The following is a 24,408-nucleotide window of genomic DNA, read 5'->3' as shown; positions in this document are numbered from 1 at the left end:
CGACTAAATCTCCGGTAAGATTCGAAGACTCTTCTAATTGACGCAGGGTATATAAGCTGTCGAAAAGCAGAGTGAAAGATGGGACGTGTCCGACCGGTCTCCGGAGAGTGTCACAAGGAAACCTCGATATTTACACGTCAGAGGATACAACCCTGGCAATGTACCCGCAAGGGTGTCGCCTACCAGGAGCGTCTCTTTATTGGATAATAAATAACCCGCTTCGTTTATAAGAAGGAGGTTCAGTATGGCGTAGTGTGTTACCCGCATCCCAGCCAGCAGCCAACCCCTTTCGCGCGTCTCATCTCGCAGCTCTTGAATAAGGGTTACCGTGTTCCTTTAATATTTATTTAATGCCCCGGTAGCGTTTCGTCGACTTCCCGTTTACGTAAAATTTCCAGATAGCCAACGCGACAAATGACCGCTCGTAAATCATCTAGTGTATTTCGGACAGCGAGATGGAACACGTTCGGGGTGCAATGGCTTGTTACGTGTATCAAGACAGACTGAACTAAACAGCTGCACTTGGCGGAGAACCCGTTGTAACAAATCGTCGAGACTCGTAATTTCCTTTGGAAAATGCGGGGCTTGTTTGTTCTCTTTAGCGACACCTCGCCCTGGACAGCTCTAGCGAGTTATTAAAGTAATTTTCGCGATTCAGAAGTCATCCCTTGTCAAATATATCATTTCCATGGATTTACGGTGATCACTGTTTACATCGTTTTAATATTGTTCGCAGATGTGTCTCAAGTGGAAGAATATAAGATGTTCGATTCGTTCGTGCGTGTATAATTCTATTATCGTATAAGTATTAGATAATTTTGTCTTATATTCGTTACGTATTATTTTGCATCTCGTCTGTACATTTATATCCGATGGTTCAATATTATCGAACCGTGACTGAAAGTTGTACACGATCCTTTCACGTACAGCGATTGCAATGTATGAATAATTGATGCGATCGAAACGAAGACGAAATTGAATTCAATATTCGAGCTGAAATCTGATCAATCGTTCTTACTTTTCTGTTTTTATTCGACACTTTCGTGGCAAAAAAATTGATAGTCACTTGACACGATCTTGAATGTTTAAGTGGCACAAGTCTGAGCATCGTGTTGCGTCAGACATGGTGTACCGGGCGAATCGTGCAGGTACGTACACGTAAGTTTCACTCTTCCGTGAGTAAACTTGTTCGGTACCATTCCATTAAATACCGTCTATTCACTTCGCAAATGGACGTAGACAATAAGCGTCACCTTGATGCCAATATTCGCGCCGTGCGAGCACTCGCTCAATGGCAGTTCCACGTAGTTCGGTTCTTGCAGGATATCCCGCCCGTAATTTTCGATAGACCGAGTTTATGGTTGCAGCGGATCGTAAAGTTAAGGCAGCGACAAAGCTGGATACGGGGACAGAAACCGAGAGAGATAGAGTAAGAACGAAGAGGAAGGAACTGTCGACCGTATAGCAAATCCGATTCCCCATTATAGCTCTGTAATGGTGTTCCGTGCGAAGTTATCGCGCTTTAGGAATCATAAATTGAGAATATCCAGATTCCACGTTTCCTGAAATTTCACGATTTTATTCGCCGATCATTCGTTGTAAATTTCGTAACCCTTAGCGCGGTATTCTCCAAAACGAGGAACACGTACGATACAAGCTCGATGGGAGACAATTTTTAATTCAGGAGAATGTAAACAACTCGTCTCTTTCCATCGATACGTCGATAGAAAGTTTAACAATCGTAGAAGTGTTTTTCCATCGATTCGAAGCTGCTACTTTTTAAACGACAATTATCCAAAAATTTGGAAACCATTATATGGCGCAGTCACCGGTTTACTATTGCGTCGTGATGCTATATTTCGAAACGTAACGTGTGCTCTGTCAATACACTAAACTGAAATGAAATTTACGAGTCGATGTTCTTGTGGATCTAATAATTCAGCTGGAACGTAATAACGAGTTAGCGGAAGATCGACGATTGTTATCGAATAGCGATCGTGCTTCCTTTAAACGGGTTGCTTCGAATAAATAGATCATTGTCGTTCGCGAACAATAATGAGGCTGCGCCCATAGTAGAAAAGACCGGCGAACGTACTGCAGACACGTATTGTTCATCCGCCGGAAACGCCGGTGAATGAATTGGCCACACTGTTTCCACGATGCCCTACTATTATCCTCTATCGCCGCTATACATTTGTTACCAACGCTGATGCTTAATGTTGACTTCACACGGTTCCATCGACGCGGACAGAGGGATCGATCGATTCATCAATTTCGGTGTAGTAATCATTTTTCCTTCCATGCGTTACGATCGAATTGTTTCACGCATGCGTGTATTACCGCTCGATATTTTAAAGTATTTCACGAAGCACACTTTAATGCGTTCAATTCTCGCCCATAGGTTCGAACGAACCTCGATTATTATAAACTCGAAGCGTATTTTATCGCGAAACGTTTGTTACTCGATACAAGAGTTATAAATATCTGTTGGAACGAATCGCGTTTTTTCTCAACGTTTCAAAATAATCGCAGAGAATAGCGATTAGACGTGTTTAGTTCGAAGAAAAGTGTTCACGTGGTAAATGAGTTCACCTAATTTCGTCCACGAATAATAGCGTCGATCACGCTTACGTCGGTTCTGTGTCTCGTTCTAAGATCTCTATACGAAAACGACGTCGAAAAAATTTCGTACTCCGTTTCTTACTCTCAATTTTTTCACGTTGGAACAACACTTGGGTGTTTTCGTCCTCCCATCCGCGTGGAAATTGAATTTCGAAGCGAAGACGAACCGGTTCTGGACGCGTTATTTCCCTCGGTGGAGACTCTCGAGACTGGGAAGACTCGAGTCGATGGCGCAACGGCCAATCGATAAACAATAAAACTCGCTCGGTCTTTAGTGAACGTTGCCGAACTTTTCGTGTTTGGTTCGGGGTTAGGTTCAGAAGCAGCCCTCCGGCCGCATCTTGTCATTTCGGGCGCTTCATTATCCCGTATCTCGCGGTAAACGAATTACACCGTGTATTACTTATACCGTGAGTTATTATACCGTGGTATAATACCGTAAATTTATCCCACGCCTAACTGCAACCGCTCACAAGCCGCTATCCTATCCGAGCGGCAACTAATATTCGTATGCTCGACAGTCCCCTCGAATAACGGAATCTCTTCTCTAATGCGAGAACGTGTGCAACTTTCGAGGTCTGTAACTCAAAGAGGAAGTATTTACAGACTCCTGTTTATGTAACATTTCGTACCATTGCAACGAGTGGAATATATTCCCCAAGTTTGGCCGCATATTTCAGAAACTCCGTGCAGTATTGTCCACGAGAGAAAGTGTCCAAGTCCGTTAAACAAATGTCTCGAGACTCGCCTCCTAACCAATGTTTCATACTTATTCCGACCAAAGCCTGTACACGGCTACGAAGTATTTACAAACGCAACGTCTTCGTTTGTTTACCTCGAATCGCTCGACTATTAGATCGATTCCTCTCCAGAATTTTCCTCCTCGTTTTTCGTACGCGATCGATCACGTTCCTCCGCGATCGCACGAGTCCGAATTTCGCGGAGTGTCTTTCTCGCGATACGATGGGATCGTTTTTGTTTGCATCCGTAACTCGAAGAAAGAAAGAAAAAAAAAAAGAAAAGAAAAGAAAATTTCCAATTTCGCTCGACACTTTACGCTTCCTCGCACCGAAACGGCACTTCGAAGCTCTCCGCTTCTTCCTATCCATAAGAAAATTGAATTTCAACGCGCGAACGAGCCTCGGCTCCTCTCGATATCTCCCGCGACGACCGAAGGGTTAAGTCGATCGCGAGTCAACCGGTCGATAAACAATAAAACCGGATGCATTAGTATCGCGGAGTAACGTCTCTGTGCCGACGACAGCGTCGGGAATTTTTATCGCGGATCAACGTGTTCGGGAGATTTTCCTCCCGCTTGATTTACCGACCGGCTCCGCGTGTATATCTATACGCGGACCCTAGCGCGGTTTATGCCGCGCTCGGGATAATAGTAAAAGCGCGACGTCGTAAAATTGCAATCGCATAATGCATCATCGTAAACATAAGGCCGCGTAATGGCCGTGTAAAGTTCCGCCGGGATATATCTATTTGGTTCGTCGGTGATACGCGATGGCAACAATGCAAATGGCGTCCGCGTCGTATTTAATTCTACGTTGCGTGGAAATTTCTGGAGCGTGGGAATTATTTGTTCGGGGACGCGATAAGCAAGGGAAGTTTCGCGCGAATAAAGCTCTGTTCAAAAATTGCATCTTTACGAGGAAGGTAAATATTAGTCGTTCGTTTACACGATACAAAATCCCGAGGTGAAATTTCTTTTTACAAATTTTTACCGCTGAATTTGGATTCTATATCTTCAATTTTATCGTAACGTGGATCGACGTTTTAGAAAATGTAAACGATAAAATTTATTCTTTCGGATTTGTTACTCGCGTCATTTTTATCATTGTAGTATAGTTAGTGCTGTGTTTAGAGTTGGCTAAGGTGTCTCGAGTTTTGGATGGCTATTTACGAACGAAGGCCATCAAGTCGGCAAAAGTTATTAAAAAATTTTGATCGAAACGTCGATGCTGCGCGAATATTTCCGAAGTTTGCAATTAACGCGGATTTCCGGGCCACGGCGAACTTGAATAGAATTTGATCTTTTCACTAAATTGCTGAACTTTTACGCTTTCAATAATCCTCGATTCTAACTGACCTAATATAACCGATTACACTATCGATAGAATAACGCTTCGTATCTTGTCCGTGATCTGGTTAACTACACGCGTATAATGTTTCATCGATCGTTACAGCCCGTTGCGTTGCTAAGCCCTAGACAATTTTTAGCGGCAGTTTTTGCGAAGATTAACACATGCTACAAAATAAAACCGGCTGTAACGGAAGTGAAACAGAACAAACAGTCGTACGAATTTTTTTTAGCAGCTCCGTTGAATTTATTTCTGCTACTACGTTTACATTTTTGGAACTCTCTGTTTTGGTAGGAAACAACTACAATTTTTTTACAGTTCTTACTACAAAACCAAATATTTTCTCCACCCAATTTGTCAGTCGCAGCGTTAAATGTTTGGAAGAGTCACGAATATACACTTCGCGGAAAAATTGAGAGGACGTTAATTTTGGACCAACAAATTGACGATATTTGAACCTCTGAAACTTTGTGAAAAAAAAATCGTACAGCAGTACCTCGTTTGAAAGAGAAAAACCTCTACTGTCTCGGTACATTTCTCATTCAAAGTGCGATAAATCGGCGATAAAAAATCGTACACAATCTTTCGACAACTCTTTGCAAAGGAAAGGTTTCTGCCTTCAAATTAAATGTAAAATAAATTGCGAAAAGAATTTACCAAACTTTGTGGAGTTGTTCGAATTGGAAAATTTTCGAAGAAGAGAATCTTCACTTTCTTGCACCGTATCCGAGGATAGAAGCGTCTTCGAGAAAATTAAATCCGGCAATGAGAAAGCGGAGACTGTCTCCTTTCAAACAATCCTGAGTACACTGCTGTAGGAATTGTTTTTGCAAAATCAGCAGTTCAAATATCGACAATGTTTTCGCTAAAAATTAACGATACTTCAATCTTGCTGGAAAGTGTAAAAGCAAGAACAATTATAAAGAGTTTCAGACGTACCAAGTCAGACAGAAGCTGTCAAACGTATTGGGTCAGACGTACTGGGTCAGACGTACTGGGTCAGACGTACTGGGTCAGACATACTGGTCAGACGTACTGGGTCAGACGTACTGGGTCAGACGTACTGGGTCAGACACTTTAGTCAGCCTTTGTAATATCCACAACTGTGCAAAAATCTCCCACAATCTTTTTAATTCCACTCGCTCAACACCGTATCCTCCTCAAACTTCCTCCTCTCTCCGTGCACACGTTATCGTAAATAATTTGAGCACCCTTCAACGAATTCCCGACCCGAAAGATAACGACATCTTTCGCTCGGGCGATTATAACTTAAAAGCGTCAATATTGTCGAAGAAAACATCGGCTACGACAATAATGAATATTCAATCTTCCCGTTTCAGGAAGATCGTCGCGCTGAATATTCCATTCGCTCGAACGAGACAAGTTGGTGCACGCGTACAGGTGTATGGAATTAAAGGACGTTTTAAGTAGCCGCCATTCAAAAAGAAAAGAAGAAGAAAAAAAGAATCTCGATAGTGAGAGGTACGAGAAGGTACGCGATAACGATCAACGCGAGAAGGTACGCGATCTGAATGATTCTTCACCGTTCCCCTACGAAGAATAAAAAAAGAAAGGGGAAATCGAGACGACGATACGAGACGCGGAGGACAGGGAACTGTACGTTCTCGAAAAAACGGCCAGTACTCCCGGGCGAATGAAAAGCAAACAAAACTCGCGTCTATCGTTCGATCTTACGGAGCATTCCATCGATTGACTACGATGAGGAGAACGAAACGAATTGTACTATTTCTCCCCGTCCGTCCACCTATTTCATTCCTCCCTGACAATTCTCAAGACACCCCGAGCCATTCTTTTCGCGAATGCAATAACAGCCGGTGAGCGTCGCGACGCAACGGGGTCGGTCGGCGAGCGTCTCGTCGGGTCGAGGTGAAGCACCGGCCAGGTGAACTTCGCGTTCTTCCAGCGGCGCTCAATTATTACTGGCACACGGACCGGGTCAATCTCGGGCTACTTTAAATTACTTAGCCTGTGTGCAGGTCCCAACGGAAACGGGAAACTTCGCGGAATGTCTCCTCGGGGAAATTTCGAGCTGGTTGATCGAAAACTAATTCGTCGTGCGCGCAGGAACGTCAACGAGCTGAACGTGGCGAACGGAACGCGTTTGGGGAACGAAACACGGGGCACAGAGGGGTGACTGGGGGTTGCAACTCGACGAGATCTCACGACGATAAACGTCAATCGTGATGAACGTCGGCGAACCGGGGCCCGTCTCGGCTTTCGAGCTTCGTGTTTTCTCGTCCCGTGGCGATTTACGTGGCGCTCCCGAGGAATTTGTTTATTGAAATTGCAGCGCGAACGGCGTCCCGGCGATCGTAACCTGCGCGAATCGTCCGCGATTTGTCCGTTGATCGTACGGAATTTTTACAAGGTAAGAAGAATTGTTAGTAAAATGAAGGTTTGAAGAGTTTGTATCGGAGTTTTGGAGCAGAAATTTGCTTCGAGAGTGTAATAGGTTGTTCGATGAAACTTATCGAGCAACCTGGTACTATACTATTCGACAAGTTTTATCGAACGACGAAATTTATTGAACAATCCAGTAATTCGAGTGGTGGTTCTCTTGGCGTTGTTTTAGGCGATTTGCAAGGAATCTGTTTATCGAATTCTGTAGAGAAAATGGGGACGAAATGATTGTAGAATGTAAAAAAACTTCTACGATATATTGTGGAAGAAGCGTATTGGAAAATTTGTTGGAGTTTTGAAGCAGAAATCGTTTGAGCTTTGGTTCGTTTGAGTTTTTGAATAGTTAGCGCGCATTCGGTTCGATTTAACGGATTTAATGGTAAAACATCGTACGTTTGCGTACTAGTTGATGAAGTTAAATGTTTCGAGAGAATTAAAACAATTCTTAAATTCTCGTTATTGCTGCGCTAATTGATAAACTGCTGAAACTGTTTATACCGTTATTAAAAGCGAAGCCGCGCCCTTTAAATCGATAACACTGATCGCGATGCGCGATTCGTGCAACAACAAACCGTTACATCTTCCGAATTTGTTTAGAATACAAAAATATGACGTAAAATTTAAAAACTTCGCTAAATCCACACCAAACGGTCGGAATAAATTTCATCGAAAATAAATTTCATATAAATGAGTCTCCTCTGCAATTTCGTATCGTTTTTCTACACAAAGGTATCTCTTCGTCGATTGCACAATGATTATAGTGACGTTTTGGAGTAGTTTAAAAGTAATTGTCGTTCCTCGTATTTCACGATTCGTAATGTAGTTAGTACGTTACTTCTATAAACGAAAGGAAATGATTTTGCTAATTTCGTAGAAGGCCCACCATTTCTAAGTTTCGAGTAAAGATATTGTACATTCTCCGGTATAACGGCGAGCGATGACTATTTCGAAATACTCGATATATACGTAGAATGTACGATCCACTGGACCATTATAACGAAAATACGATTGACAAAAATTGTACGTGGAAATTTGTTCGTTCTATAAAAATTTTCGACCGAGTCGACAGTACTTGAGATATCAACCGAACTCTTCGAAGGTGAGGTAGCAGCGGAAACTCCCATCGTCCATGACCCAGAAAATAAAACGAAAAAGTATCGTATACCGCAAAGCGTTAAAATAATCTCTCCGTTCGAACAGCGCATCGTATCCCGAGTGACATCGTTTAATTCAGCCGGTAACCAATAAAATCAGTTTGTACGCTAAATTACAATAAAGTTCGCAATTACGCAGAAGTTTCGTTCTACTTCAACGAGTGACGATAACGTTGTACGTCCATCGTTCGACAAACTACCAAAACGCACAACTCTCCAAAAACAACCCTTGTGCAATTATTATAAAAGTTGCACTCCGGTTGAACTACTCGGAGTAGGAGTGCTCGGAGATGCGGAAAAACTGTAGACTTAAACCGTACTGTAGAAGCCTCTACTCTGTTCGTTGTTCGACAAACTACCGAAACACTGACCCCTCTAAAAGCAACCCTTGCGTTATTATTGTAGAAGTTTCGTCCCGGTTTAACGAGAAGCAACAATGCTCGTTGCTCGGAGTAAAAATACTTTATGGAAAAAATGTAGACTCAAAGCAGTCCAAGTGTCCGTTTCGGTTGTTGTTCGACAAACTATCAAAATGCACAGCTCTCCAAAAAACGACCGATTATTGTAAAAATGTCACTCCGCTGCGACGAGGAGCAACAATGCGCGTCGTTCCACCTAGAAATAGGCATACGGAAAAATATATAGATTTAATCCACGCACGAGTCCATTTCATCTATCGTTCGACGAACAACCGTAATACACGCTCTCGAAAAATCTACGAAAACAACCCTTCCGTTATTACTCCAGATTACTATTATTCAATCCGTTGTTATTGCGATTACATCGCGAAAGTTTCGCTCCGGTTCAACGAGCACGAACAAAAAAAAACAGAAGGGATGTGGGTCCACGGCGGACCATGGAGATGTTTGTCCAATTGGTTGGTAGTTGTAGAAACTTTCGAAACACGTATTTCCACGGGAACAGCCCTTCGGAGCGCAACAAGGTGCCGTGGACGTTCACGGTCGGTCGAAAACCGAGCTGTCTAGCGCGAAGAACGCGCGCCGCGTCGATTTGCCGAAACGAAACAAGCGGAGGAAATTGGCAGTTAGTCGAAGGTTCAATTTTTCAGAGCTAATACCGTCCGAGCGGAGAAAGCTCGCGCGATGGCGAAACGAGAACGATGGCGGGACACGAGGCGAAAGAAAGGTCAGATGGAACGAACGGGACAGTCGGTGGACCCAGCCTAGGAAATGAGATCTGCGAGAGAGCGAGCGAGCGAGCTGGACGCGCGAGAGGACTACCGTCCAGGTGCAATTTTCATCCGGGTGCAGTCGTTCGCCGACGGTTGCAGCTGCCGCCCTCGCGCCTCCGAGGTTTTTGCAGCCCCTACCGCCCCCACTCCTTCGTCCCTACTTTTTACTGCTCCCGACCACGTTTTCCCCTGTGTTTACCGGGCTGATTGCGTTTTCGCGAACAAATACCGCGATATTATGACGAAGCTGACGATTGGTTAGGACGAGGAGCGAATGGACGAAAAGTGTTGTTACCAATTCTGTCCTTCTACCACATTTACGATAATACGTGCACCACCGGTCCCTGTGTACCGAGAAACACGAAATTATAGGTACGAACGGTACCGCCCGCTGGAACTCGTCGAAAGCACCGTTTTCGAAACGGTTTTAATTTTATTTCGTGGGAACAAGCACCGAGAAACTCGGAACCGTACGTGTAACTCGGTCGTTCGGTTTCTTTCGCCCGACTTGTTATCGTAAATGTCGCCTGGTATTAGATGTTATCTATAATGCTGTGTATAAAGAGCGAGGTAACAACGGGGAAGTATCAAAGGAGTGATGTGTGTAATCGTACAGAGGTTGGCTCAGAAAGTGAAAAACGATGTTTCTTCGATACGGTTTATTTCTGGATACGCGTTTCTCGAGATTTTCCCTTTCTTTCGACGAGATTTGCTAACTGGTACCACTTGGAAACATAGATTACCATTGAAAACACAACGTACTCTTAAAATTTTAAATACGTCATTAAGTCAAACTCCTCGACGAATCGCTCAAAAATTTTTCTACAACGTGCAAGATCGTCCGAATTTACGAATATCGGCCGATTTTTACGTATAATTTTCTATAGATCGCGTCTCTTTAAATCTACGCACGGATAGATCGTGAGAGATCGCATCGCGAGACACTCGCCGGACAAACGAGCACGTACGCTTCGAAACGTGGCGATATTCGAAGCGCAAATTGTCTCACCGTTACGTAAAACGACGCGACAAAGCTTAAGTGGATACAACGCACGGTGTGCATACGTCGTGCAAATAATTGTAAAAATCCTTCGCCTCGACGCAATAACGAGTCCGATTTGTTTCGCGAAGCGAGATTTATTTTGCGTTCGCAGAGCGCATTAATTCGCACAACGGGGACAATTTAATGCAAATATAATTGGATACGGGCAACGGGACGCAACGAAAGCACAGGAAATTAAAGGGGGGTTGCTGATCGTCAAAGAATTCGCTGCGTCGATTGTTGTGCGCAATGACGAACGTGGCTCGTGCACAACCGTTGCAGTGTAGGGATGCACTCGCCAATTAACGAGATAGGGTCGCGTCGAGACAGTGGTGAGTTACGAACGTGCGAAAAAGAATCGAAATCCTAGCAGACCTTGTCCAAATGGTTACAATTTTTCAATTTATCCGCGTATTAAGTATGTTTATATAAATGTAAAGTAATATATTTCCATACGAAGCTTTTCAATTTCGAACTTCGCAATTAATAATATTTTTGTACGTAGAAGTGCAACAGAGGTACGTACAATGGATATACCTTCTTGGATGCTTTGCTTTGTCCAGTCGAATGATAATTGATCAATGAAGCTAGCCATCCCTTCTTTTAAGATGAGATTTAAATGCAGGACGCTTTTAATTACATATGGAAATTATACGAAAACTAATAACTATTGGGAGAAATATTTATTGCTCGAGGGTTGCAACGGCAACGATTCACGATTCGATTCAATTGGTTAACATGTTGTCCCCCACTGTATCGCAGTATGTAACCCAGAAACTATAAAACGAAGTAAAACAGTGCACAATTCGTAGACGAAAATAACAAATACGTAGAAAATACCCTAGAATTTCAAAAGTCCTCGAAAGGTGTCATACAAAGAAATCCAATGAGCTTACCGATACCGATTACTATACGATTCGTAAACGAAAGCTGTAAATACGTTAATCGATCGTTGTGGGAAGAAAAAAACTTTCTTTCGCTCTCGATTTTACAATCAAAAGCGGTCCCGAAGTCAATGGATCCGGTAGACGAAGTACCCGGAGAAGTATCTCGGAGAGTAGTGGCCACGCACGCGATGTTTTCGTGGTTCGGCAGCTCGCCGAAAACCGAGTGTACCGACCTTCCTTGGTTGAAAAGTCTGCCGGGGAAACCGATCCTAATAGTCTCTGGAACGCAACTCCTCGAAACGAAAAGGGAAGTGAAAGCGTTCGGGGTTGAAGTTGGCGCGCGCGCACCCCGCAGCCGTCCTTCTATCGTCCTATCGTTTCTACGGGAGCATTCGGGGGTGATCGATTCCGTTCCGAGGCCGGTTGAGCGAATGGCGCGCGGCGCTCGTCGTGGGTCGAAGATACTCCGATTTTAAAATGAGGTGCATTAGCCACGGTCGTGGGGAGCGAGGGAGCGGCGTAAGAAGTGGCTCGCGGTACGCCGTGCGAAAAAAAGGGGTGAAAAAAAATGAGAGAGGTGAAAAAATAGCTGCGGCAGCGCACCGAATAGACAAAAGTGAAGAGACCGAGAGAAAGATAGACGGTGGGTAGAATTACTGGGAGAAGAAAGGAGAGTCGGTTGCCACTTCATCTCGCGCGTAGCTATGGCTAATTAATGCACTTTTGTTGGTTCTCCGCGGCCTTGGTCCGACTGTGTACTACGAGATGCGAAAACGGAGCATTGTCGAAGGGAATGGCTGGTTTTCACCTCCGAGCTCGCAATGGAAAGATCGCGCGCGACGCCACTCCGGCAGCAACCGCACCGCGACGACCTCGTCGATAGAATTGCGCCGCAGATAAGCGAGAGTGGACCACCGCGAGAGTCGACGGTGTCGTCCGAAATAATTAGCTCGACACAATGCCCGCCACTCGTCTCGCGGGGGAAATGCACGAGCGAACAAAACCGCGAGGAGTTTCCAGCGAGCTCGTGTCTCGCGGGTCTCCTGAAATTTCACGTAGTCCGTGGTTACGAACCACCTCGCTGCTCTTTCTTTCCGTTTCGGTTTTTTTCTCTCTCCCTCTTCGTTTCTTCTCTCCCTTTTTTCGTTACCTCTTCGTCGCGTGGCGACACCGCGAGGAATTTGGATAACGAGCGTGTTTCGAGGCTCGCGAAACGTTTCCACGCGAACAAACGTACGTCCGTTGGGTAAATCGAAGCGATTCTTTCGCACGGTGTGCGAACGACATCGAGCTCGACGAACGGACATTTTGTAACGAGACGGTTTCGAAGAAACGAGGGAAGAGTAACCGTCGCGACGACGACGACGACGATGATGGCAAGAGGCGACACGAAGCTGGTTCGACGAGAGGAAAGAAGGAAGAAGGATAAGAGGAACGTGACGTTTCGTTCTGGGACCCGCTAATGGACTCGTCGGTAAGGCTTAGACGCTGCCTCGGTGTATCAGCGTCGGGATAAAGCTTCTCGTATACGAGGATCGAGGATCGAAGAGTTTCGAAGAATTTCGATTGGCGGCAGGAGCCGATCCCCTTTCCCCGGGGGATACCGCCACCGGCGGAACACTCGGGAAATAGTTCGCCTTAATTTCAATCAGGAAGTACGAAGTTTTTGCACGGATCGACTCGCGAGAGTTGGGGGCCTTGTAATACGTTGCCCGGTTTATCCGAAAAATAAACACGACCCGGCCAGCGGGGAAACAAAGACGATAACGATAATCGTTAATATACGAGATTCGCGCGAGCACGACGATAATCGTAAATAACGAGATCCGAGTTGCGCCGAATTCTAGTCGATCGTGGAACTCGACTGCTTTTCATCGCGAATCTTTCCGTTGAGAATATTATTTCATCGTTTCGACTCGTTTCAAATCCGAAAAACTCTCACTCGGAGGCTTGTGTCGCGGTTATCGGGCTATCGAGTTATTTTCGCAGAGTATTGAGTGAAAAACGATACGATTCGAGTATCAGACTAGGTACGAAGTAACGAAACTACGATTGTTAGAATATTTTTAAACGCTTCGAGACAAGTCGAGAATCCTACCGATGTAATATATACAGTTTCCAGAAACATGCATTTGTATTATTATAAATTCCGATATTATCTTTCGTAATTATCGACACACATCGCGCGATGAAAGAGTCTTAAATGGAGTCTTGGAAGAGTATAGAACACCCTCGTATCAAAATGCATCGTTGCTTCCATATTCCTCGACGTTGCAGTCGGATCAATTAGTCGGTGAAATCGTTCGAGCTTTGTTTACAGATCGTATCTCCCGATTATGCACCGATTCGACTCAACGCAAGACCCGCGTCATTGACAATTCGAAGCAGAAGCAACGTCGCGCGGAATAATCTATAAATACGGTTCAATGGCGACGTGTCTTCGACGAAGCTGACTGCATCGTTGCCGAAATACGGCGGAATAACGATCCATTTAAACATGAGGTCTCTGTCTAAAAATCTCGGAGCGTTAATAGCGGGCCGCGATCCCGAGTTCCGCGCGAATCATGAATTCTAATCCGTGAAATTGCTTCGTGGCGCGAGCCGCGCGATCCTTTGACGTTCCTTCCCGATAGAATTCTTCTCGGTGGTTCGTGTCGCTCCGAACGCGCCAAGTCAGCGTCCACCGTTCGCAGGGGCATCCATCTTGATCGCTGTTTTTTTTAATTAACCCCGAAACACAGGAGCGGGCCCCCGTTCATTAATAAACATTGCCCCTCGTCGAGTTCTCGCGCAAAAGAATCTGGCCGTAAAGCCGGGCGAAGATTATGAAAGTGTCGGCCGATTAAAATTCTTCAGCGTCGCGGAAATTCATCGCGAGTCCTTCCGCACTTTGTGAAGGTGGCAAACCCGCTCCAAGTTACCGTGTACTCTCTTCATCTCCGTATCCATAGTCATGAGAATCCCTCCGACTAATCGGGTCGCGCTACAAGCAACGTGGACGATCTCGAGCACAAAGGGACGCGTATTCATGAATCCGTCTCGTCGATTCTCGCTTCGTTTCGTTTCGTATTTCGCGAACTCGATCGCGCGGTGTTGTCCCACGAGCATGAAAAAAAAAACGTTCTCGATTACGAGCGTCGTTAGCCGCGAGTTCCAAAATTCCCGCTCAATTGCGGACAAGGATCGTTTCTCCTTAACGAGATGCGCGCGGAGGAACGAAGCGACTCGGGACGGGGAACGTTATCATCGTTGATCTATTAGAAACCTACCATCCCGAAGAATACATCGAACGAATGGGGATTTTATGCATCGATAAGACCGCGCGAGGCATTGGACTCGGCGTTATCTCGCCGAGCATCTCAACGAGGGATCGTCGCGATTAAATCTGCATTAGGACTTCGCCGAGAAACGAACGGGTTTAATGCACTTTGCTATTTCCTTATTCGCGAGGAAGTCTCTCGGTATGAAAATAGTTCCCAAGTTACGATTCGAAAATCGGTGCCCGGGAACTTTTTACACAGCACGAATTCACGAGACGAAGAAATCTTGGTACAGAACTTTTTAACGACAAAGTGTCGTTAATTCGTCGAGAAGTATCCTTGACAATGATAGTTGGAATTTTGAAAAATCACGAGATGCCGAATACGCGAGAAGCGCGAAGAGAACGCGAAGAAAATGTAATCGCATCGAGTAGAGGGTGTTCCTTTCAATCTCCATTTTTTGGAGCGTATTTTTGAGTTGCGTTAAACTATGATTTCCGTGTGCAATTTCTTGACGATTCTTTTCTACGCAAAGAGTTACGCCATTTCCAAACGTTTCGAAATTTAGAGTCGGCGATTAAGCCCCGGCGACGATAACGCGAATGTCGATACTGAATCGACAATTACATCATCTGCTGTTCAAACAGTCGCCAGACAATATCGCGCACCATTTGTCGGCGTGCTGCGCAAATAACATCATTATCATCGATAGATCGCATTCGCGAACAATATCTTCCTTTCATCGTTCCTCTTTCCACGAGTTTAGTTTACGCCTGACTGGGCAAGCAACGTTCATTAAAATCTTTCTCCGCGAGCCTACAATGGCGTTCCGAACTTGCGCCCGTATTGCTTGCATCGCGGGTCGCAACGAACATTCGTCCATTTTACTCTCGTTTATTCTACATTTTCCACTTTTTACGCGCGTCCAATTAAAATTATTCATTAACCAAAATTATTTCTTCGCGGAGCCGCGCTTTATCCATCGCAACACCGTTCGTGGTTGTTGTCCTTTTCACCGCAACGTTTAATCTAAAAAAATGTGAAATTCCCTGCATCCCGTTGCTTTGTTCTCAACATGCTCGGGAATTTAAACGTACACGGTACAAAAATTGCGACAACGTCCCTAGTTTGTTACCACTCTGGGTAATTACTCAATAGAATCGAATATACTCAATAGAATCATCGACCTCTGTCGATACTCGGTAGCCGGACTAGTTTCCAAAGACGAAGTATTTTAAAATAAACAGAAATAGCAACGTGTCGCAATCGTGAAAGAGAAATCACTATTTTTTAGATTTAAAGTAAAGAGAAACAAGTGAACGACAATTAAGATCGATCCGATGTCTAGACGGTGTTTTTACAGGGTGTGTAAAAGAAAAATGGTATTGCAAAGAAGAATGGATCGAATCAAAGGTTATGATGGAGTTTCGGAGCAGAAATGTTTCGTACTACGAGAATATTTCAGTACCGTGATACATTTGCACGCAATTCTATCTAGAGTACGACAAGCATCGCGAGAGCGAACAGAGCAAATTCTTTTCGTCTAAATGATTAAAAACACCCCACTTGGCAACGTGTCGCAAATAAATCGTAAACGTGAAAGAGAGACGGCAAAAATTCGTCGATTTGAACGAAACTCGTCGATTCGAAAATCGAGAGAAATAAACAGCCCAAGAATAAATACAAATTTCAGCCCGTTTGTAACATCGTACGCAACGCAGCGTCTGTAACCACGTTACTGCAGTTTCGCGACGTTGACGTACCACCGTATCGTTATTTGTTTAACGTTCGCGCCGGCGATACGCAACGAATTATTATTACGAGTCTAGGAGGACGCGAGCGGATTGCACGACGAAATTCGCGGTTTCGGCCGCGACACGGTTTCACGTTTTAAATCCACCGCGTAAATGAGCATCGAACGCGAGCTGTAATAATCTGCGCGGAATCCTTTCCCGTGGCGTCCAATGCACCGTGGAACACGCCGCGAACACTTGATTTCTCATATCGGTAAAATATCGAGTGGTTTCGTAGCGTGCTCTCGCGTGTTTTCTCGCGGATTTAGCGCGCGGTTGTGCGCCGCATGCCGACCCTTCATCGCGCCGTCGTGCTTGAATTATTTAATTGGATTCTGCATTTTACTCCGCCTGTAAAACGGTGTACACCGACGGCGCCGCGCGACGCGGATTAATTTTGCTTACCGGTTCCGAATGCGAAGGAACGAGACCAACGGAGCGAACGAACGGTTACCGGAGATTCACGAATCGTTGCGCTTTTCCATTTCCCTCGCCCCCTGACGGCGCAAAAATCTGACGGAGTTACGACTCGGGAGCGCAATAGAATAAACGAGATTTTCGTCGCGCGTCTCGGGCTGATGACTCGTGGGCGTCGATCGCCGGCCATTCTCTTTCACGACGAATTTTACAACACCCTAGACGGTCGGTGGATCGCACCACTGTTTGGAATACCGAGACGGTGGAATTAAAATGGAAAGGAGTACGTAACTCGGTAGGTGGAAATCGTTCGGAAAATAATTATTTTGAATTCTTATACACCGGTTCTGATCGAAATAGAAGAATGTCGTAATTGTTACAGATGTCACGGTTCTTTGTATGGATGTATCGCGATATTGTTTACACCGTTTCTAATCGAGTTCGTTACGGTTCTTAGTTTTTATTCAATTTGGGAGAATGTTAATGTAAAACGGTTCAAGTGAGGTGTTGAATATTTTAAGGGAATCTATCGTTAAGAATTCATTCTTGAAAATTTATTATGTTTTTGTAGCTGTCCGATACAGAAGCAACAAATATCAGTTAAGAAATAAGCGTAGAATCGATATTACGAAACATTCTTCGAAACAATGTTTCACGTCTGCAACGTTCTCGCCTCTGTTCATTGACGAGCTACTTCCAATACCGCGACACGGATGTAACCGCTAAATTTACGAATAAATATTCATGAAATTCTCCGAAGATGGAACTCTGCAACCTCGTCGGAAGATCGGTAGAGACGAAAACGTCCGAGTCCCGTAAAAGACGAACAACGAAGCGCTTTGTCGGTTCGATAACGATTCTGATAAACGCTCGAGCGAATTAACGAACGCGACGAATCGTACGGAGGTCTCTCGAGCGTGTTATTGCGCATTCTCGGTGGCTCGTCGAGTCGTATAAAAGTGTACTCGTGTCGAACGAGTACGTACATACGCGGAAAAGGAATTAATTTCGTATCGTCGCGTCTCGAAGACTCCGTTTACCGACGACGATAACGCCGACGACATCGACGTGTACGTCGTTGCGTTTCCACGATCGTTCTACGTCGAGGACACCCTTCGCCTTCACCGTGTGAAATAACATTTAAAAGAAAAAGGTCGCGAGAAAAGTGCGGTAATGCAAATCAATGCGACCGGTTTGCGTCAACGAGGATATTTACAGAGACACGGGGCCGGTGGTGCGCGAAACCCCGGGCAGAACGAGACGGCGTGAAACATGGCCGCCACGCCGGAAAAGAAACGAGGGAACGGGGCTCGTTCGAAGGAAGAAGAACGGGGATCGGTTCATTGAAGTGCTGACTTCAAAAGGATTCGCGCGAACGGGGAAGTGGAATTTTCATTATCGGAATACCGGTCGCTGTCAGTAAACCTCTTACCGCTTTGATAAGCGCGTCTCCTCCCTCTCCCTCTTTACCACCCAACCATCCAGCACCGACCCGCGCTCCTCCGGTCCGAACGCGCTCGCCTCTCGCTAAAGAGGACACGAGAGAGAAAGACAGATATATCGAGAGATAGAAAGAGAGAGAGAAAAAGAAAAACGATCGTGTAGATTTAAGCTTTCACCCGTCGAGCGTCTCCTTCGACGCGTAAAGAGACATTTGCAACGCGAACCGCGACTGTTTGCCCGGCTCCTCGAAAGAACAACGCTCCTTTAACCCGATTTCGATTCAGCGACAACGAGAGTTTATTTCACGCGTACCGAGACACCCGGATCGTCTCTACGTTCGGTCATCGAATTGGAACGTTCGTTTCGCGCGTGTTTCGTTACGAAATTATCGCGGAATCGATCTACCGTGGACGAAAGAGACGACACGATGGAGGTGTGTGCGCGAAACGGTGCGACGAAAATCCGGCTGTCGGAGAGATGTCGGTGAGTAGCTTGATTTATGCACTTCTGGCGGGTGGTCGGGAGCGTGAAACCGGTCGATCGTTTCGGGGGGCAACGTTTCGACGTTCCCGTATACGAATCCATTATACGCTCGACACGGTGGTACAGTATCCCGCGAAACGGTGGCCTGCTCCCGTAATTATGACACTTTTTAAACGAGCCCCGTTACGAGCGACGAAACCGGCCACTCGCGGCCACGTTTGCGCGCGATTACCACGCGCTCGACCGGAACCGATCGATGGACGATCGTTGGTCACAGTTTACGCCAAAGAGCCGGATACAATTTTAATCGTGTAATAAATTACCAGTGAGCTCCGTGTTCGTCGAATGTAATTTTCGTTCGTCGTTGCTACGACGAAGATACGTCTTTTGTTCGTTAACGGAAACGTGGTGTTTAAATGAACGATTCGTTGGTCGATGAAAATTATTCGAGACTTTATCCGCGGTACGACCAAGGAAGTTTCTAGTCGGAGAGAAAGGTCTCGTAACGTCTTCCCGGAAATTTCGCTCGGAAAACTTCGGGAACGGTTACAAACGAGAATCTGTTACACGTGCTTCTTATTTCCTCGAGCTGTATCGTAAGTAGTTTACGTGCACATTCTTTCGGTATGAAAAATAGCTTTCTTTCGGAAGATTCTTCCGCGAAGAGTCAAAGGTATCTTTCGATGGGAAATAAATTCCATTGGCTCGAGAAACTGAAGGAACGGCGTGGGTAAAAAGTAATTGTAACAGCGATCGTCGAGACCCGAGTGACATCAATGCCTCGTTTACAGTATTCCATACGAGTGATGGGTTATTTTACTTTGTAGCTGATTACGTACGCGTTCGTAACGTCGGAAAATGATTCGTCTTGGGAGATCCGTTCCTGATGCAGCGTTGTCGTTTGAAAAAAACGATCGAAGAGACCGTCCGTCAACATCGTAGAGTTTGCACAACTGTTAATAGTTTCGCGTGCGCGCGCGATGCGTTACTTTTATTCGTAAGTAATTACATTCGCGTTTGTAACATCGGAAAATGATTCGTCTCGAGAGATGCGTTCCCGATGTAGCGTTGTCGTTTTAAAAACGATAGAAAGGGCCGTGAGTCAACATCGTAGAGTTTGTACAGCCGTTGATATCGTTTCGCGCGCGTAACGCGTTGCTTATCTTCGTAATCGATTACGTTCGTGTTCGTAATATCGAAAAATAATTCGTCTCGGGAAATCCGTCACCGTTTGGAACTCAACGGGCGTTTTTAAAACGTCAGAGAGGACCGTGCGTCAACATCGCACAGCTTACACGGTTGTTAACGTTGTTTCGCACGCGCGATGCGTTATTTTTCTTCGCGACTAATTACATTCGTGGTCGTGATATCGGAAAATGATACGTCTCGGTTGATACGTCCCCGATGTAGCGTTGTCGTTTCGAAAACCATAGAACGGTACCGCGCGTCCGCGTCACGGAGTTTGTAAAATTGTTATTCGTTTGTCGAATTCCGTGCGAAGCCCCGGTCGCATTTTTAACAATCGTGCGTCACGGGGGTCGGTTACGTTGTTGCGTTCGTCCTCTATTAAATCGCGTTTACCGCGCGAGGTCGTGGAACTTTTTCAGGGAAAATACGGGAAATTCATCGGCCGCGAGTGGCTTTTAAATCGTCCACGGGCGAACGTCACTGTCTACCGGGACTCTGGAAACGCCTTTCGGCGAGAAACGGCCGTTTCTACGTGTATTTCCAAGCGATTCGGTTTAATGCAAATAAAAGCGGATGGTCGCGAGAACCCCACGCGGGGGACTTAATGGCGGCTTCTCCGGGGAGAAGGATCCCATTGAAAGGGATGGAACGATGTCAGCCGATACCGGCTGCGCCTCTGACTGGAAAATTGAAAACGTTACGCGCGCGCATTATACGATCCGCTCGCGGACCGTCATAAATGATCATCCCTTTAACCTTCGCGTAACATGGAAACGGAAGACGCGCGTACTTTACAGCGCGTACGTGTGCGAACGGAATTTCCTACGCTTTGTTTCCGTTTATTTCGGCGAAATTCGAGAATCGTCCAATAAAGCGTCGATGACAAACTTTACGCCTAGTTCGTACATCAGAGTGAGTTTAGAAATAGAGACAAATAGTAATTTTTCCACGAGAGAGTGCAAAACGTCGATACGAGGGAAATGTGAATATTAAAACGGAGACTATTTTTTTAGCGACATAGAGAACGTTTCTGAACCGGTGGTAATATCCGAAAGAGGACAATTCGCGAATATCTTTGCCAAAAATTGATACAGCTTTCTCTTCCGCTTCTACAAATATTGGTAAACACTCGCATACTCGTCTACCGCATATACGAATCTCGTTAGCCTCGTGTTTCGGTTTCTCGCTAGGGAGCGTTGGAGTAGCCGAAGCGTGTGACAAGGATATGTCCCTGGATGGCCTTGAGCGGTCAACTAATTCGATTAGTGTACGTTCACCACTCTATATCCATTCCTTAAGGGAGTGGACTCGAGTGAAACGTTAAAGTAAAAGTGACTCTCTTTTATATTCTTTTATAACGTAAAATCTCTAGCAGAGACGCAATATTATATTTCTTATATACATTTTCTTTACCTAAGCATCCAACAATTGAGCTACCTTTGAAACCGTGCTCAGAACATTGTACACCGTAACTCCGGTAAACTCTTCCTCCACGAACTCTTGTAAACATACATCACACCTCGTTCCTTTACGTTCTTCTCTAGATTCTTGAGCCGCGTAACCCGACCTCTTTTACAAAACTCCTCGAAAAGATGGAGCGTAATCGAAATCCGTCGCGAGGGATTAAAGTTCGAGGCCAGATCTTTCGAGCCACCTACGATACAAAAGATTTCCATCTCCCAAAACTATCCACGCGTTCGCACGAACATCCATCCTGTACCACGAGGTACCGTGATCACGGTTTCTCGAATTAATTTACGTCAATCTGGAGCGTGGATTCTTCCGAATCGAAGTTAGCTCGAAGGTCGCTCCGGTTACAAAGTAACGTCAATCGCGTTGAAACGTTTACCATAGACGTTTGTGCACGCGAATCTCGAATCGCAAAAAGTTGTCCCGCTCTCCGAGCGGCATCTCCCAGTCGTCGTCGCGACGCCGCGTAAGAAGCCAGCACCGGGGTGGTATCGTATTTACAGAGCTCCCGTGCGGAACGAGCAACATCGACGACGAAGTACTACTCACCAAAGAGCCAGCTGGTAATGCAGGATCGCACGGTTCGGCTGTGACATGTCTCTGAGGAAGTTGGCGAAGTTGTAATGCATCTTGGCGTTGTGAGGAAGGGACCGCAAGCCCGCTCTGCAACAAGGCGATTCCGGGTCAAACGAGACCATTCGGCCCCTTCTTCGAGCGCGACCGCGACGCGAGGTGATTCTCTTTGCTCTTTCTCTCGTCACACCCGTTATCTGCGATAGTTACGTTTCGTATCGTCGCGCACGCCCCAATTGCTTCTGCACAACTTTCGGTCATACGTGTAAGTACGAGGCTGGCACCGCGCCACGAGCGTTGTTCGAGCCGTGACGGAGATCCAGCCGTAAATCTTCGCGGAATTACTTTGCGATTTGGCGAATTTCGACCGGGTGGGGATAAATCCCAACCTCCCTCGCGAACTAGGCTTACACCGGTGCGAATGACCGACCAGCGAATATCGTTAACCCGAGAATTCCTGGACGTTTCTTTCTTTTTCTTTTTTTTTCTCTTTTTCTTTTTATTTTGGCTCGGGGAGAGATTCCACGAAAGCGTCGAGTATGTAGATTTGTACGGACTCGTTTCGAGCGAAATCGAACTATTTATGGAAGAAAAATTATGCGTTCACGTTCGTTCCTTCGTTCGTTCGTCAATATTTTCATTGGAAATTGCGCGAAACTTGAGCGACGGGTTGACAGACGGGATATTTATGGAGATTATTCAAGGTACAACGGGAAGATTTTTACAATGGTATTTTTAAATGTTTAGATTTTGATCGTTTACTTCTTCTTTTGCTTTCTTTAAGTACAAGGAGCGTGTTAGGGAACTTGGAACGGATGTACGAGTTTTATTTGTCAGATAGCAATGTTTGATCTATGTGGTCGTATATACGAGGGAATTTTATGCAGTTTCAACTGTGTGAGAAAATTAAAAGTGTATCGATAACAACGGCAGTCTGTAACGGTGTTTCGGGTGAATTAGAAAATATAAGCAGAATAGTTAAAGAATTTGAGAAATTGGAGCAAAGCATCGAATCCTTGGGTCGGGTTTTTGTATGTTTTTCAGCCTCGACGATGCAAATAGTATAATACGGCGTGTGCTACTTATCAGAACGCGCTTTGACTTTTACGAAGCGAAAACAAGTCGGAATAAAAATTCTCTGCTGTGTATATTAAACTCCTGGTTGCGTTTTCTTTTCCTAAAAAACAGTTGCAAAGTTAAAAGTAAAAGAGTTTTCGTGTTACTGAAATTTTCATTCGAGAAATCCTGATGTTTACTAAATTTTAAACCCGTGTTTACACGTAGCGGTACTATGCGCAAGAGCATACGATTTGTAGCGGTAAAAAGCAAAGCGAAGTAGGTTTCTGTGTTTAAGAATTTTCACAATACTAATAATTTTTTATTTTCGTTCGCGACGTCCAATTTTTCCGACTTGTTAAAGTCTAGTTATTAAACTCCCTAGGTACTGACCCACTTTCGCGAAAATTCTCCTTACACTTTTATAGAACTCGCAGTAATTTTTTATTACAGAAGGAAAGTATAGTTACACGCGAAATTAAGAAAATATTTCGAAACTTATCGTAAAAGTATCCACATGTTACTCGAAGAATTTCACGATGGCCGACGGCTATAAATTTCTTACGCGTTTCAGGAGAGGTGGTATTTTTTGAAAAAATCCCTGTTCGATAGAAAATGTTAGTTCGCGTCGTTGTCGCTTGCGAGCATTCGTTCGCGAGCAAAGTTTCTTTGAACATTTTCCGTTCTATTTAAAACGTGCCCGTTATCGGCACAATGTTACGACAGTCTGTGTCACTATGGCGAATAATTAGCGCGCATTGAGACGATAATAAGACGTACGAAACTAATTAAATCGTACGAAAGATATACACTTGTTCGAGACGGTTTCAATTCAAATCCTCTTAGACTTACCTGAGTAGAGTTTCTCTGGATGTCCAGTCTCTATTCCGATGGACCGTTTTGTAACATCCCAAGATCAAAAGTAGCGCAATTCCAGCTGTTATCAAACTTCTTCTCCGTGGAATCGCTGTCCAGCAGATTTGCATCCCGTATACGACCAAAAGGATCCATCCAATGCTGCAACATCGTTCAGGTTTCTTAGCATCGAAGTTGTAAGACACGATAAAATACGACTATTATTTAGAAACGTAAGTGTTTCGGAAGTTAATTAAAAGTTAGTGAAAAAATCTGAATGTAAACACGTATCGAGTAAATTAACGCTCACATTTTACGAAACATCCTTTGTAGTAACGAACCGCACCGAACTTTTTATTTCGAAATTAACATTGCTTGGTCACGTAGAGTAGCAACGTACAGGGTGCGCGTGAAATGGTTGACTAAACTTTGAGAATTTACATAGTATATATGGTAACTTTTAAT

General features: G+C 44.9%; 1 protein-coding gene across 1 annotated transcript in view; it reads right to left on the bottom strand.

Annotated features, from left to right (window-relative positions):
• LOC143152661 (protein O-mannosyl-transferase TMTC1-like) overlaps positions 1 to 24,408 on the bottom strand; it is a 314,611-nt gene that overhangs the window by 36,739 nt on the left and 253,464 nt on the right. Inside the window, exons 9-10 of the mRNA XM_076323019.1 lie at positions 23,941 to 24,105; positions 22,009 to 22,122 (exon numbers count right to left, since the gene is read on the bottom strand). Coding sequence (XP_076179134.1) covers positions 22,009 to 22,122; positions 23,941 to 24,105 — 279 coding nt within the window. The remainder of the gene's footprint in view (positions 1 to 22,008; positions 22,123 to 23,940; positions 24,106 to 24,408) is intronic.

This window comes from Ptiloglossa arizonensis, chromosome 11 (assembly GCF_051014685.1).
Source record: "Ptiloglossa arizonensis isolate GNS036 chromosome 11, iyPtiAriz1_principal, whole genome shotgun sequence".
In the NCBI taxonomy this organism is placed as follows: Eukaryota; Metazoa; Arthropoda; class Insecta; order Hymenoptera; family Colletidae; genus Ptiloglossa; species Ptiloglossa arizonensis.
The sequence above is the reverse complement of the archived record's forward strand: the minus strand, read 5'-3'. Positions and strand labels throughout refer to the sequence as shown.